The 16,937-nt window shown below is 40.8% G+C and overlaps 1 protein-coding gene across 2 annotated transcripts in view; it reads right to left on the reverse strand.

Annotated features, from left to right (window-relative positions):
• The window catches only part of LOC117884794 (sodium channel protein type 2 subunit alpha-like), a 140,957-nt gene that overhangs the window by 70,529 nt on the left and 53,491 nt on the right, over nucleotides 1-16,937 (reverse strand). For both annotated transcript variants that reach the window (XM_034785594.1, XM_034785593.1), the window contains exons 15-17: nucleotides 7,182-7,355; nucleotides 5,493-5,849; nucleotides 2,528-2,980 (exon numbers count right to left, since the gene is read on the reverse strand). In XM_034785594.1, the coding sequence (XP_034641485.1) occupies nucleotides 2,528-2,980; nucleotides 5,493-5,849; nucleotides 7,182-7,355 (984 nt within the window). The remainder of the gene's footprint in view (nucleotides 1-2,527; nucleotides 2,981-5,492; nucleotides 5,850-7,181; nucleotides 7,356-16,937) is intronic.

Raw genomic sequence — 16,937 nt, forward strand, 5'->3', positions numbered from 1 at the left:
AGAGCTGCTACAAATGACAGGCAAGAAATTAGTTTAATACTTTAGATTTGCTATTTGGCTATTCTTATGTAAAATTTTATTGGAGATGTTCCAATTATAACACGTATTGTTTTCTTTAAGATATTTTTTCAGTTTTAACACTAGGTATGGGAAAACTGATCATCAAACACTAAAACAGCTATAGTTCATTGTATACCATTAATGCTGCCACTGACTGACTGATATCAAAGGGCTTCAAATCAGAGCCAAATAGCAGAAGTTCTAATAATTTTCAGATGTTTTAAATATGTTAAATTATTTTTTTAAAGTGATACCCCGGATGACTTCATTAGAAATTGGCAGGCAACAATACACAAGATTGAGTCCGATTCTATGGGCTGGAGAAAGGACTTTGTTCTGCTAGTCCAGTCCTTATGTACTGTGGGGAAAAGAAGGAAGAACTTTACTGCTCCTCATAACCAATATGACTTGAAAAACATCAGCATAGGGAGCACTGAGAGGCCAGTATAGCTGCATCAGGAACTCTTTAATCCCCTGCAAATCAAAAAGGAATCCTACAAAAAGTGGAAACAGACAAATTCCTAAGGAGGAGTACAAAAGAACAGCACAAGCATGTGGGGACAAAAATCAGACAGGCTGAATCACAAAATGAGAAGGGATATAAAATACACTAGGAGCAAGAGAAAGATGAAGAAAAAGGAAAATCCACTACTTAGCTGGGAAGGAGAGATAATAACTAACGGACTCAAGAAGGCTGAAGTGTCTAATGCCTATTTTGGTTCAATCTTCACTAAAAAGGTTAATTGTGACCAGCTGCTTAACACAATTAATATTAACAACAAAAAGGAAGGAAGACAAGCCAGAGTAGGGAAACAACAGGTTAAAGAATACTTCAATACGTTAAATGTATTCAGCAGAACCTAATGAAATCCATTTTAGGGTACTTAAGGAACTAACTGAAGAAATCTCAGAACCATTAACAATTATTTTCAAGAACACATGGAGGATAGGTGAGGTCCCAGAGACTGGAGAAGGGCAAATATAGTACCTATCTTTTAAAAGGGGAACAAAGAGGACTCAGGAAATTATAGACCAGTCCTCCTAATTGTGATACCCAAAAAGATCCTGGAATAAATTATTAAACAATTTGAAAGCATCTAGAGGATAATAAGGTGATAAGGAATAGTCAACATGTATTTGTCAAGAACAAGTCATGCCAAACCACAGTCTTTGGTCTAGTCAACATGTGGAAGCAGTAGCTATGCTATATCCTTATTTTAGTAAGGCTTTTGATACAGTCCCACATGACATTCCCTTAAACAAACTAGGGAAATATGGTCTAGATGAAATTTCTATAAGGTGGGTACAAAACTAGTTGAAAGACTGTACTCAGAGTGTTTATCAATGGCTCACTGTCAAACTGGGAGGACATATATAGTAGAATCCTTCAGGGATCAGTCCTGGGTCCAGTACTATTCAATATTTTATTAATTACTTGGACAGTGGAGAGGAAAATCTGCAGATGACACCAACCTGAGAGGGGTAGCAAGCATTCTGTAAGGTCACAATTAGAATTCAAAATGACCTTGATAAATTGGAGAACTGTTCTGAAGGCAACAAGATGAAACTCAATAAAGGTAATTTCAAAGTACAATATTTAGGAAGGAAAAAAATCAAATGCACAAATACAAAATGGGGTATAACTGGCTAGCTGGCAGTACTGCTAAAAAGGATCTGGGGGTTATAATGGATCACAAATTGAATGAAAGCCAGCCATGTACCACAATGTGAAAAAGGGAAAATGTAATTCTGGGGCATGTTGTACGCAAGACAGAGCGAATGGTTTTGCTCTACTCGGCACTTGAGCTGAAGTATTGTACCCAGTTTTGGGTGCCAACCTTTAGGAAAGGTGTGGACAAACTGAAAAGAGTCCAGAGCAGAACAACAAAAATGATACATGATTTGGCTTCTGAGGAAAGGTTTTAAAAAACAACTGGGCATATTTAGTCTTGAGAAAAGAAAACCAAGGCGGGACCTGATAACAGCCTTCAAGAATGTTAACAGCTGTTATAAAGAAGAAGATGATCCATGTCCACTAAAGGTAGGACAAGGATTAATCGTCCTAATCTGTAGCTAGAGAAATTTAGGTTAGATATTAGGAAAACTTTCCAACTATAAGGATAGTTAAGACCTGGAAGATTACCAAGGGAGGTTGCAGAACCTCCATCATTGGAGATTTTTAAGAATGGGTTAGACAAACATCTGTCAAGGATGGTCTAGGTATACTTTGTCTTGCAGGAGGAAGGACTAAGATTGATCAACCTGACATTTCTATGTTTAAATACTAACTTGTCATATATGTTCCTTGAGCTTGTGGCATCCAAACAACAATGTAAGCCATAATATGAAAGAATATAATTGATGCCAAAATTGAGGGCAACCACAACTGGCTATATATCTCACACACACACACACACACACACACACACACACACACTTATACAGCATAAATATTTTCAAGTCGTACCTCTTTGCTTTCCTCCAGCTCTGACTCACTGCTAAACTCTTCTGTATTTAAATGTTCAAAATCCGATTCCCCAATAGCAATTGGTACGGTCACAGTAAGGTTTGGGTTGTGTATGAATGATACATAATCACGGTTGCCTACAACACCAGTGGTTCCATTATTATCTTTGCGATTATCCAGATTTCTATTCATTTCAGCTACAGTATGGTTGGTAGTGTAGTTGTCTTCCTTGTTGTTTAGCTGACCGATAGATTTTATTTCATCTACATCATTTTGTACTCTCACGAAGGTTTTTTGGGCACATTCACGTGCTTTTGTTTTCACATAATCTATTCCCCTCTGAATCCTTGCCACAGCGATCTGCAGATTGTTCGTTTCATTATCGTCATCCGTTGCAGCAAGGTTGTCTGAACTAAATGAGCTCAGCAGCAAGGCCAAAAACAGGTTCAGTACCTAAAAACAAAGAGACACTGCTAGATCTTTCCCCTCTCTTTTTCTTATTAACAAAAATTACTTTTAAACATAATGCTTTCATATTACTGTACTTCTGATAAAATTTTAGTGTGTGCAGGGATTTTCCAATAACAGAACAGTTGTGTGGCTAAATCTCTGCAAACCACTTTGGAATTATATTTTATTATTTAAATTCTTAAGACTTATAGAGCACTTTATATCTTCAAAGAGTCGACTAACATTAACTAATTAATGCTCACAACACTCCTGAAAAGGTAAGTAAAGTAGTATAATCTTCATTTTACAAATGGAAATTTAGATACAGATGGGTTAAGCAACTTTCTCAAAGTCATACAGTAAATCTGTGGTAGAGATGGATTTAGAACTCAGGATTTCTTGAGCATATAAAATGGTCCTGTATACATAAATAAAAAACATGCTCCTTTTCAACTTCTGGTTTTCAATACTAATGTAAATACTTTTTATTTTTTGTTTCCATACACTAATAGTATTGGTATTTTCTTAATCCTATTATGCCACCTTCCTTATACCTCAAAACGCATTAAACTTCATGTATTAAAAAAATAAGACCATCATAAAATGAAATTGTGGTAAATAATAATATGAATATAGAATGTGACTATTCTAAATAATATAAACAATGTACACAAAGGGAAGGAAATCTGTAATTGCAAATATTGTGCTGGTTACCTTCAGATCTTTTGATGAAGCACAAATGTATAAGATTATGAAATCTGCAATAGAACTATAGGAGAATGATTCTATACAAATTTTAACTGGCATACTTTGGCTTTTCCTGGTTTATTTAAAGTTGGAAAGCAGTTTGGTTTTGATTAAATAATTTTGTGCATTTTTGGCCCAAGAGGACGGAAACAAAAAAAAGCACACTAGGCAAATCCACAGATTCACGTCCAAAGACCTAGGAAGGTTTTTCCTACCCTAACACCTCCAAGACATAAGTACATCCAAAATCCACTGAAATCAATGGAATGACTTCAGCGGGCTTTGGATCAGGCTTGTAAAGCCACACTCCTCTTTCCTGCTAAAAAATGCATTTTAAAAACCAAAAGCATCTTTTCTTTGATTTTGATGACAGAGAATTTTTTATCTTCTTTGGGGTTTAACAAAGTAATGTGCTAGCTGAACAAAGGGGAAAAAAAACAAACTTCAATTTCTTTGTTCGAAGAATTTTTATAATTCAGAATTCCATTTTTTTGCCAGAAAAACAAGGTATTTGCAATTGCATGATTACTTGCAGGCACATGTGTCTATGCATACCTAATTGTCAAAAAAGAGTCTCACTTTTTGGAGATTTTTTCATGTTAGCCATCACAATGATAACTCAGAATTGTCTGCATATATTTTAAACTGAGTTCTATATTTTGGTGTGACAGAATGTATTAGGCCCAGAGGCCCCCTGCTGGAGGCCTTGTAGTCCTACCACTCCCTGTTCCAGAAAGGAGCAGTGGAGAAGTCCTCCAGGCTGCTCCCTGCAGCCAGTGAGGGAGGTTGCCAATGAGGGAGCAGTCAATCAGGGCCCAGCAGGCTCATATGAAAGGAGCTGCAGGGCCAGAGTAGTCATTGCTGCGTGAAGCTAAAGGAGAGAGGAGTGTGTTTCTGGCTGCCTGAAAAAGCAGCAGGACCACGGACAGCTCAGTGCTGGCAGGGACTGGGCAAGCAAGACAGAGCTCCTGGCTGGCTGCTAGGACTGAGCTCAAGATAGTTTGAGGGGAAAAAAATCTTTTGGGTGATACACCTGACAGCAAGAGCTTAAAGGCAACTTTTGTGGTTTTGTAATCATGTATTTTTATTTTTAAAAAATACGTTCGCACCTGTGTATGACTGGCAGAACCTGAACAAGATTTCTCCTAGGACTGATGTTTTGATGGGAAGAGGGGAGTGATGACAAGAGGGGCCAAAATATGTATGTTGATGGAACAGATCAAAGCCAGTCGCTCCTCTAGCACGATGGAACTTTCTACAAGAAGGGTAAAGCTCATTTATGCAGGGAACAGAGCTTTCCCGAGGACTGGCCCAAGATTGTAGATGTCATGATGAAGAAAAAACAGAACACAAAATAACTCTAGGAACAGGAACTAAGGACCATCACAAACCCTCCACCTTCCGCTTTAAGCACAAGGCACATTTTTTGACCTTGCCTTCTCTAACACATAGCAATGTGTGTATGCATATATATACAAACACGCATGCACACACAAAACATATATAATTAATGTTACACTATATAAAAAAATTCCAAAACAAACAACCCCTCCCCCCCACATTTCTCCATTGGAAACAGGATGAGAGAACACACACATGACATGTTGGTCACATTACTGAATGCACTACTGGAAGGAGCTCAGATACTATGGTGATAAGCGCAGTATAAGAATGAATATAGAACAGAATATCTATCAACAACAAATATACAGTACGGATCCTATAACCATAATGGGTGTTCCATCCCTTGAAATCTTTGGTTACATACCACTAGATTTCCAATCACCATGACCATCATGAAAACGATAAGGCACATGGCTTGGCCGGCAACCTCCATACAGTCCCACATAGTCTCTATCCATTCTCCACACAACACTCGGAATACAATCAAGAAAGAGTGGAAGAAGTCATTCATGTGCCAGCGTGGAAGTATACAGTCTTTGGAGATCTTGCAGACACATTCCTTGTAGTTTTTACCAAACAGCTGCATACCAACCACAGCAAAAATGAAGACAATGATGGCCAGCACCAACGTCAAATTTCCCAAAGCCCCCACTGAGTTACCAATAATCTTTATCAGTTTGTTTAGTGTGGGCCAAGATTTTGCCAACTTGAAAATTCGCAACTGGAAAACAACAAAGAAGCATCATTAGTACTAATTACAACAGAGCTGTAGAACTGTACTTCAGACCATAGACTACGAGTAGTCCTTAATGCAAAAAATTGTAATGTTTTATCTTTGTGATTTCTATTAATTTACCATTAAATTACTGCACCACCTAGGGATGATCCTCCAAATTCCATAACTCACTCACAAATCAGGTTTTATGGAAGTCCACAAAATTCTACAGATTTACAACTGACCCTTCATCACCCTGTCTGTGGCTGAAACTGAAGTCATGCATCCTTCCACTGCCCAACTTGACATAGCAAATGGAATTCCCAATAATATAACCTGTAGCTAGTGAATATTGAGCATGACAGGCTATTAGCATCATACAGGGAAAAGAGTGGAGAAGAAACAGAATGCATCACACTAACAGACCAAGACGAAGACCTTTTAAGGTAAATTTCCCCAAAACACTTAAGATAAAAAAAAAATGTTGATTAGAAGAATATTTTTCAAACAACGTAGAAAAGATCTTCATGGGCATAAATCTGGAATTAAAAGCTATATACAAAACAGACAATATTTGTAGATTTGAGGAAAGAACATAAATGAGAGACCCTTGTAACATTTAATCCCTGATCCAGCAAAAACTTAATAAAAATATTTGATTAAATCCATTTTTATTCTCAACTACAAAAAATCATATTAAGTCAGACAGAAAAAAGAGCCTAAGATAGTAATGCCTCAGCTACTCAATTGCTATTCTAAAAATGAAATATTTCTCCCTTAAAATACGCAGCTGAACTTCACTACTGATGAAAGTCAGTTTCTTAAATATTTAATATTAACTTTTTGTAATTTTAGTCATTGGACATAAATCCAATATTTGAAAAGAAGAGTTTTATTCCTTTGACATAACAGTATGACATAAAAGATAAATAAGGATTGTAAGTAATTTCTCCCTATAACTTTTCTTATTTACATCTTTGCCCAACACGCATTAAATATATAAATTTTCTATCAGTGAGCTATAATGGTGATAATAGTGAATTGCACAGTAATGACGTTATTATGCAGTCATGATAATGCAAATACATTTGTAATTACCATTGCCTCCATTTGAATTACTGTTTAACTGTTTCTGAACCATAAAATTACATATATTACTTTGCAATAATAATATAAATAACTTTTGGTAGACCTGTACCTAAAGAGGTGCATCTTTTGGCACTTCAGAGAAATTACATGTGCAGTGAAAATGCTGATAAACTTATGTAAACATAAAAATTTGTAATGATAGAATTAATGTATTAACTGTAACTGTATATTGTTTACTAATATATTTACCAATCTGAATGATCGGAGAACTGATAGTCCATCCACATTTGAAAGAAAAAGCTCCACCAAACTAAGGGTAACAATAAACCCATCAAAAATATTCCACCCTACTTGGAAATAATAATAAGGATCCATGGCAATTAACTTGAGAACCATTTCTGCTGTGAAGATCCCGGTGAAAACCTAAATGAAAATGTAATTTGTTAGTATTACATAGCTGTAAAACAAGTAAAATTAGAAACAAAGATTGAGCAATAAGTGATATCTTTATTACAGCAAGGTGTCAGTAATAAAAAAAACTCGCAGAAAATACAAGAATATCCTGGATCAAATTAATCCCTGGTGTAACTCCATTAACGTCAGTGGAGTTACACAAGGGCTGAAGTTAGCCTGTTACAAAAAACAGAGCACGGATAGAATATTCATTGTTTCCATTGCAAAGGTATACAGGAATTATAGTAAACCCCTAATTAGTTAAAGTGGGTGTCCTCACTCTTTATAAAGAAAATCTATATAAACCTGTTCAGGAAAGTATTAATCAATTTTGAAAAGAAAAAGTATTTTTGTTTTTGTTTTTAATAACTGAAGTTGACTAGTACAAACTAGGAAGGTTAAAGACCTTAATACATATATTCTTTTGCTTATATTCTGGCCCCAGTGAATTAATAAAAGTCAGGCATTACATTGATATCTCCCTCTTTTCTAATATTTGTTGATAGTGACTAAAGTATAATTTTAAAATATTGATTGCAAAAGTAAGGATTTGAGATGTGCTACTGCAACATAAAATGTTTAATAAATAATAACAACTTTCGTTATAGTCCACAGGAACAACTTAAACTTTCACTTTTTCAGAGTTTTTGAGTTCACTCCTGATTGAGAGAGGGTCTGATACTGGATAGTAGAGGAGCAGAAATTGAGAGAGCCTGACATGAATTGGCAATTCTGAGGCTAGGAGAAGAGAAGCAACAGCTGAAGTTAAATGGGCAGTAGAGCCAACCTTTCACCTTTCTCCTTCTTTCCAATGCAGGCTGGAACACTATAGGAACTGGACGCAAGAGGGAGCCAGGATTCAAATATTTGGCCTAAGTAGGTACGTTTGAAAAATTATTCAGTCAAAGCAGACAATGAGAATTCTGACCAAAATTTGGTTGAATAGCTATTTGAGGCCAAATTTTGATACAGATCTGTTTGATTACCCTCCAATTCACCCCAACAATTCTTAATTACTGATTGTGGACTACCTTGCACAGTGCCAGATGTAGTAATGTTCTGCAAAGCACATCTAACGTAATTTGTAGCGAACAGATACTTACCATACAGTAAATGAAGGGTAAAAAGAACAGGAGTACTTGTGGCACCTTAGAGACTAACAAATTTATTAGAGCATAAGCTTCCGTGGACTACAGCCCACTTCTTCGGATGCATACAGAGTGGAATAAATATTGAGGAGATATATATACACACATACAGAGAGCATAAACAGGTGGGAGTTGTCTTACCAACTCTGAGAGGCCAATTAAGTAAGAGAAAAAAACTTCTGAAGTGATAATCAAGATAGCCCAGTACAGACAGTTTGATAAGAACTCAGCTGAGCCATTACAAACATTGAATCTATCTCCCCTTGTAAGTATTCTCACACTTCTTATCAAACTGTCTGTACTGGGCTAGCTTGATTATCACTTCAGAAGTTTTTTTCTTTTACTTAATTGGCCTCTCAGAGTTGGTAAGACAACTCTCACCTGTTTATGCTCTCTGTATGTGTGTATATATATCTCCTCAATATTTATTCCACTCTGTATGCATCCGAAGAAGTGGGCTTTAGTCCACGAAAGCTTATGCTCTAATAAATTTGTTAGTCTCTAAGGTGCCACAAGTACTCCTGTTCTTTTTGCGGATACAGACTAACACGGCTGCTACTCTGAAACCTGTCATTAAATGAAGGGTACTTACCTGTAACTGGAGTTCTTTGAGATGGCTCTGCATATTCCTACTAATGGGTACTGCACCTATTTTAGCAGTGTCAGCTAAAGTGTTCTTGCACCCCCACTCCTCTCTTCAGCATCACGATGAAGTGAAGGCGAGGCTGCATAAGGGACAGAGTGCCCTCCCCAAGTCAGTTCCTTCCACCGCAAAGCCAGAAGCAGAGGTCGGCACCACCATGTTGCGTGACGGACACTTGACAAAATTACCGTACTTGGTGACGGACATTTTGTGTGTGGGGGGATGGGGGGTTATGTCATTCAATTTTTTGAAAAGTTGCCACGGACCTCAAATTTTTTTACCACGGACACTTGTGTCCATGTACGGACACGTTGCTGACCCCTGGCAGGAGCAAAATAACAAGGATTCTGACAGAGAGGGGAAGGAGGATGGGAAGAGAGGGTTACTCACCTTGTGCAGTAATTGAGGTTCTTTGAGATGTGTGTCCCTACGGGTGCTCCACGGTAGGTGTGGCAGTGCCTTTGCTTCTGGAGTTTGAGATCTTCAATAGCAGTGCCCGTTGGACCACACATGCGCACTTTCCCTCCCCCATGCTGTGCATGGGTAGTATAAATAGCACTGTGCAGTCCAACTGCCCTCGGTTCCTTCTCTGCCATAGAGCCCAAACATTATGCTCCAAAGCAGAGGGGAGGAGGGCGGGTAGTGGAGCACCCATGGGGGGACACATCTCGAAGAACCTCAGTTACTGCACAACGTGAGTAACCCACTCTTCTTCTACATGGGTGCTCCAATGTAGGTGACTATAAAGCAGTGCCCCTAGCTAGAAGGTTGGGGTTTCGGAGTGACTGGTATCACTAAGGATAGGACCATACGTACAAGAATGGTGTCCGTCAAGAAATCCTGCAAGATGGCATAATGTTGGGCAAATGCCCATGTGGCAGCCCTGCATATATCTATTATGGGAACATTATTGAGGAATGCAATGGAGGTTGAGAGCACTCATGTGGAGTGTCCCCGGATAGAGGGGATTGCTTACTGTGAAGTTCGTAAGACAGAGGTATGCACTGTGAAATCCATTCAGAGAGGCATTGTTTAGATATAGTGGAGCCTTTAGAGCGTTTGGCAATGGATATGAACAAGTGTGGTGAGTTCCTGAATGGTTTGGTTCTATCCAAGTAGAACAACAATGTACCTCTCACATCTAATGTGTGGAGAGCTACTTCTTGGTAATTGTTGTGTGGTTTGGGAAAGAAGGAGGGAAGGTATATAAGCTTGTTTAGATGGAAAGATGTTATAATCTTTGGCAGGAATTTTGGGTGGGGACAGAGGGTCACTGTGTCCCTATAAAACATTATATATGGTGGGTATGCCATTAGGGCTGATATTTCTCCCATGTGTCATGTCGATGTAACGGTGACAAGGAAGGCCATTTTCATTGCTAGATGAAGGAGTAAGCAGGTTGCCATTGGGTCAAATGGAGGTCTTGTCAGAGAGCATAGGACTAGGCTGAGTGGGTTTGGGGGGACATACGTCAGGGTACAGGTTTCAAATACCATTAAGAAAACGTTTGACAAGGGTGTGTGCAAATACTGAATATCCTTCAACAGGGCAGTGGAATTTGGTAATTGCAGCCGAGGTGTGATATGGAAAAGAGTCAGCAGATGGCACCGGAGATCTTTTCGGAGTCATAGCTTTGGTAGGAGTTTACAACCCTGCTGGATTCTTTCTCAAAGCTGAGAGCTTTGGTGCCGTGCGCAACGTCGGGGCCGAGGCTTTTTTGACGGTGCCGATGGCGACCTTGGCGCCAGAAATGAACCTGGAGCAGCTGAGGAGGAAAAGAACTCGTTTTGGTCGCCCACAACAGGAGGTGGTGCCACTAGCTGCTGTTTTGCCCTGGCACAGTCCTTAGACTAACTCGCAGGGGCTAGGTAGTCAGTCTAGGAGTAGCCTTGTGCCTTTTGTCAGAAGCCGTTAGTCCCACGGGTCTAGCCGGGGGCGGCATTCCTGTGCTTTGCGCCTCAGGAGCAGAGGGGAGGGAGCGCTCTTTAGTGTCAGCCCAGCCAGAGGATGATCTTCCCTTACTCAGGCGAGGGGAGTGAGCGTTGCAGGGTGACCTTTCTGAACGTGAGGGTCTCTCCAGTGAGGAGCAAGAACCGGGGTCCGATGCTGGTCGCAGGGACATTTCCATGAGAAACAGTTTGAGTCTTTCCTTGCTCTTGGCTTTAAGCCTAGACAGTGCGAGCACTTCTGGGAGATGTGTCTCTCCCAGGCAAAGGATACACGGTGCATGGCCATCCGTTATAGAGAAGGCAGCCCCGCATGACACACATACTTAAACCCGGAGGAGCCAGGCATAAGGGTGAGGGAGCAGCTTCCTTGATGTAGGGTGGGTGACCAGATGTCCCAATTTTATAGGGACAGTCCCGATATTTGAGGCTCTCTCTGACATAGGCAACTATTACCCCCCACCCTGTCCCGATTTTTCACACTTGCTGTCTGGTCACCCTACCCTGACGGGAATTGGGGAAAACAAAAAAAAAATGAATTAATTTTTTTTTAAGGATGAAAGAAGAAAAGAAAATGAAGGAGCTAACTATGAGAGGGAAAACAGATAAGAGACTATCTAAATAACAAAGTGAGCTCTGCTAACTGTTCCACTCCAGACCGCATGTGGTAGAGAAGGAACTGAGGGTGGGCGGACTGCACAGCACTATTTATACTACCCGCGCACAGCGCTGGGGAGGGAAGGTGTGCATGTGCGGTCCAACAGGCACTGCTATTGAAGATCTCAGACAAAGAGGCGCTGCTGCACCTACAGTGGAGCACCCATGGGGACATCACTCGAAGAAGAAGTGTGAATATGCAGAGCCATCTTGAAGAACTCCAGTTACAGGTAAACGACATCCATTTCATCTTCAACTGGCTCTGCATATTCCCACTTATGGGGAATATTGATAAGTCATGCTAAGACTAACCTGGAAGTGGGAACAGAATAAAGACAGAAGCACTGCCTTGCCAAATCTAGCATCTGCTCTAGAAGACAAATCCAGAGCACAGCACTTGGTGAAGGTGTATACTCAAGTCCAGATGGCTGATCTGCAGATCTCACCTACTGGCATCTGCCTCAGACAAGTGAAAGAAGTAGCCACAGCTCTAGTAGAATGTGATTGAATTGAAGCAGGTACAGGAACTTTTGCTAGAGTGTAAAACTCAGCAATACATTTGCTTAATCCAGAGAGAAACTGCGGGAAGAAACAGTATGCCCCATGTTGTTCTCAGCATATGAAACAGTCTGGATGTTTTATAAAAACTCTTGAAGGGTGAGAGCCCTTCAAGCATCCAATGTATGAAGAAACTGATTCTCTTAGAATGTGGCTCAGGGGAAAAATGGTAAATTAATAGACAGAATAATGTGAAAATCAGACACTACCTTCAGTAAGAACTGAGGATCAGGTCTAAGGACTATCTTGTCCTTAAGAAAAGTAGTAAAAGGTGGATCTGCCACAGATACATTCTGCTGGCTGATGTCATTGCAATAATTAAGGTCTTTTTCATAGATAAATGATGAAACAAAATACTCAGCTTATGGCTTGAATGGAGATTTTACCACAGTGGTCAAAACCAAATTAAGGTCACAGGAAGGGACAGAGTCTCTAACTGGAGGATACATATTTGAGAAACCTTTCATAAATGTTTTAACCGAAGCATAAATAGTGATCTACCATCAACTAAAGTATGATGCACAGAGATGGCTGCCAAAAGAACCTTTAAAGAAGAGTTAGACAACCCTTGATTTAAATACATTAAGTAATCCGGATTACACGGAATAGAAGCTGATAAAAGAAAATGAGACTTCCTCTGCATCCATACCTGAAATCTGGACCACTTCAGATGATAGCAATTTCTACTGTACCATTTTGTAGAGTTAACTATTAAGTCCTGCACAGATGAAGAACATGACTGCTCAAGCACAGAAAAAAGTCCCATCACTCATGACAGGTGAAGAAACTGTGGGTCTGGATAAAAAATCCTGCCCCTCTCCTGGGACATCTGGAGACAGAGGGAGATGCATAAAGACTCTGTCAGATAGCTGAAGGAGAACTATAAACTGCTGCTGACATGCCCAGGCTGGGGCAATGAGTTTCCTGATACATCTTTCTTATCACCTACTGTACCAAGAAAAAAGGAGGCATAGATATTTAGGCATATCAGACCCCTCCCCCACTGCAGCAGGAAAGCATCTAACAGAGAGAGACTGTCCGTACCTGCTCTGAAACAGAAACAAAGACATTTTCTGTTGAACCTCCTTGTGAACAGATCTACAATTGTCGACCCTACCTGGAAAATATGGTCTGTACCAACTAATCCTTCAAGGTCCACTTGTGCATCTGATCAGTCTCCTCTGACAAATTCATTGCTACAGGATAAACGTCTTGGTGGATGCACTAATTCCACAGATTTACTGCCTCTGCACTCAAGGGAGTGGAGCAAGCAGCCCCCTGCCTGTTGATGTAATACACCACCAATAGACGGTATGTTACTACCTGTACAATATTTCCTTGCAGATGCAGAAGGAATGATCGGAGTCAGATGAACAGCTCTTAGTTCCGGTGCGTTGATGTGCAACGTTCCCCTTCCTTAGAAGACCAGTGCCTTCAAACTGTTATGTGATTGGAGTATGCCCCCAACCATTGCTTGATGCATCTGAAGTCACTGTCCAGGATGGACCCAGAGGATTGAACTGCACACGCTTCAGCATGTTCATCTTGCTTTATCACCAATCTGGAAAACTGATATTCTGAGGCCTGGTGATCAATAACTGAAGACTGCCCCAACCTGGACTGTAGACCAGTGCTGCATAGGTCTCATTTTCAGATGGGCAAACAGAGTCATGTGGTAGAACCTTATCCTCTGTGTGGGGCAACTTTAATAGACATTGCCTCATTTTGAGAAATCTGTCCTCTGGCAGAAAAGATCTCCCATCTACGAAGTCCAATAAGTAATCCCTTGTTTAGGACAGAGGATCAACTTTGGGATGTTAAGAAAGAACCTAAGTCTGAGAAAAGATTGGTCATGGTGATTATGTGGCTCAAAAGGTCCTCATGCACAGCATCCTACAGTAGCCAATCGTCCAAGTAAGGGTAAACAAAAATACCCTGATTCTTCAGATATGCCTCCACAATGGAGAGGCACTTAGTAAGTACCCTGGGTGCTGTGGAAAGGCCAAATGGGAACACCTTCTGGAAATGGCAGCCAGCCACCACAATTCAAAGATACTTTTGATGGTTTTGGCAAACTGCAATACAGAATCAAGTGTCCTTTAGATTAAGAGTTGTGAGCCAATCCAGAATTGACAGCAAAAGGATTATGGCGGCCAGGGTCAACATATGGAACTGAAACTTCCAGATGTACTTGTTCAATTCCCTTCAGTCTAATATTGGTCAAAACCCTCCATCCTTCTTTTGAACCAGAAAATATTGGGAGCCTGACCCCTTCTATAAGTGGGAACCCCTCAACTGCTCCTATCCAAAACAACTTTCCCACTTCTGCAAGAAAATTCGCTTTATGAGAGGGGTCCCTGAAGCGGGAGGCAGTCTTTGGAATTCTACATTCTTTAAGATCCATTGGTCTGAGGTAATTTGTCTCCATCTATGTATGAAGTGGGCTAGCCTGTCTCCAAAGGAAGAGGTAGAAAAGGGCTGCTTCTAGACTCTTGATCCTCTTGTCAAAACGGAGACTTGGCATTTTGGGACGAGGGTGCTGACAAAGCAGCCGACTGTTTGGATTTGGATCCTTGTTTGAAAGGCCTCTTTCTATAATGGCTCTGAGAGTCTGCAGTTTGTTGATATTGTTGTCTGGTGACTAGACAAAGAGTAGGACACTAAAAGCCAGGAGTAGTGCTGCCTCTATTATTGGAAAGAGGAAGTGGAGGGCCTCATTTGAGTAGCTGGGATCAACCCCAGAAACTGAGCTGTTGATCTCATGTCTTAGTTTTTCTAATAAATTATCAGTTTTTTCACTAAAGAGACTCTCCCCTTCAAAAGGGTGATCTTCCAGCTTACTTCTACTGTCCATAGCTAGAGAGGAGGACTGAAGCCTCCTGATAGTATTGGTTGATGCCAATGCTCTAGCAGCAGAGTCCAAAGCACCAAAGAAGGCCCTGAGGGAAAGTTTGGCTACATTCTGATCCTCCAATAAGATGATGTTGGCCAACATTTTTCCCATAGCTGGAATTGATAATGTGCCATGACTGCCTGATAATTGACCACATTGATACAAAGGGATGAGGAGAACACCCTTCTCTTCAGTGAATCAGTCGTTTTCCCTTCTGTCATTTGGAGTGAAGTGTGATTTTCCTGATCCTGCCCTATTGCTGGCAGCAGCCACTACCAGCGTATTGGGTAGGTATAGAAATAAGAGAATTCTTCAGAAGATATCTGGTATAGTTTGTCCTCCTTCTTAGAGATGAATTGACAAGAGACAGGATTGGACCATACAGATTTGGCCAGCTGTAACAACCCATTCAGGATGGTGAGTGATAGCCTATTCTTGGCAATAGCACTGAGGATATCAGATATCGGGTGGGAAGTCTTTTCCATCAGTACCACTGGGAGACAAAGTGGAAACCATATGATCCACCAAATCGTGAAAGTGCACAGCATTCTTGGAAGGAGAGGAAGTAGGAGCCACCCTCCACAAGTTCATCCAGTGATAGGTCGGGCTCAAGGTCTGTTTCTAAACTCTCTCTTTGTCAGTCTCCTAGACAGAGTATCAGGAATCACTATCTGTAGCGTCAACTGATCCAGATGAGTTGGATCAGAGGATCTTTAAGTTTTCAGATTCTTTGTAGATAAAATGTCACCTTTCCACCCAAGTGGAAGATAAATGAAGAGGTCCTAAGGAGGCTCCTAATAAGGCCATAGGCCATGAATTTCCAGTATGTCCAACAACTGGAGGTTGGGAACATGCCAACAGGGCGTGCACAAAAGGGTGGTCCAAACTTCGCTACAGGTCTCTGCATTCTTCCTCTCTCCTCCTCCTGGAAGGTTCCATGTCAGGATGTGAGAAAATACATACTGGGGATAGTAACAGACCAGGAGGGAGGGAGGGATCCAGCTTTTTGGGGAGACCCTGTAGGCGTCCTAAGAGAAGGGCTCAGGAAGTGTTCTGGGGAAGAATCAGCAACTGGTCTCTTCTTCCTAACAGGAAACAAAGATGTTGACCCTGGAACCAAGGAAACATCTCCTCTTAGGTACTGTGTGCTTTATGTCTGAATCTGAGGCATGCAGTGGAGCCGAAAGGTAAACTTGGACTGCCACAGTGACAGAACTTTCTGGAACCGAAGAAGTAGCTGGAAACAAAACAGAGACCAGGTCAAGAAACAACAGTGGAGCTAAAGATTTGGACATCATCTGATCCGGTGGGCTCATCTCCTTAGTTACTGAAGCTGAAGGTGGAATAGATCTCTGTTTCAGAATCATGGTTGCCCTATTAAAATCAAATGGATCCGACAGCTCTTATGAGCAGGAAATGACATTGCTAACATTGGCAGCTTTGCTTCTATCCTTTGTCCTTGGTGCCGCACGATCTAAGACTGAAGGTGCTGATGGCCCTAGTTCAGAGGCACTACTTACATCCATCCTCTAGGATCCGGAAATGACCCTGGTCCTACAGCCACAGGGATTATGTCAGGATCAGATTGCTCTCAGAGCATTGGAGAGGGTGGCTGAACTGGTTCTTGACTTTTCTTCTGAAACCAGGATGGTTGGATCCAACCATGCTACCCTCGGTTTGGACTTGTATTGGCTCAGAAGGATTGAC

Source organism: Trachemys scripta, chromosome 11 (assembly GCF_013100865.1).
Source record: "Trachemys scripta elegans isolate TJP31775 chromosome 11, CAS_Tse_1.0, whole genome shotgun sequence".
Classification (NCBI taxonomy): domain Eukaryota; kingdom Metazoa; phylum Chordata; order Testudines; family Emydidae; genus Trachemys; species Trachemys scripta.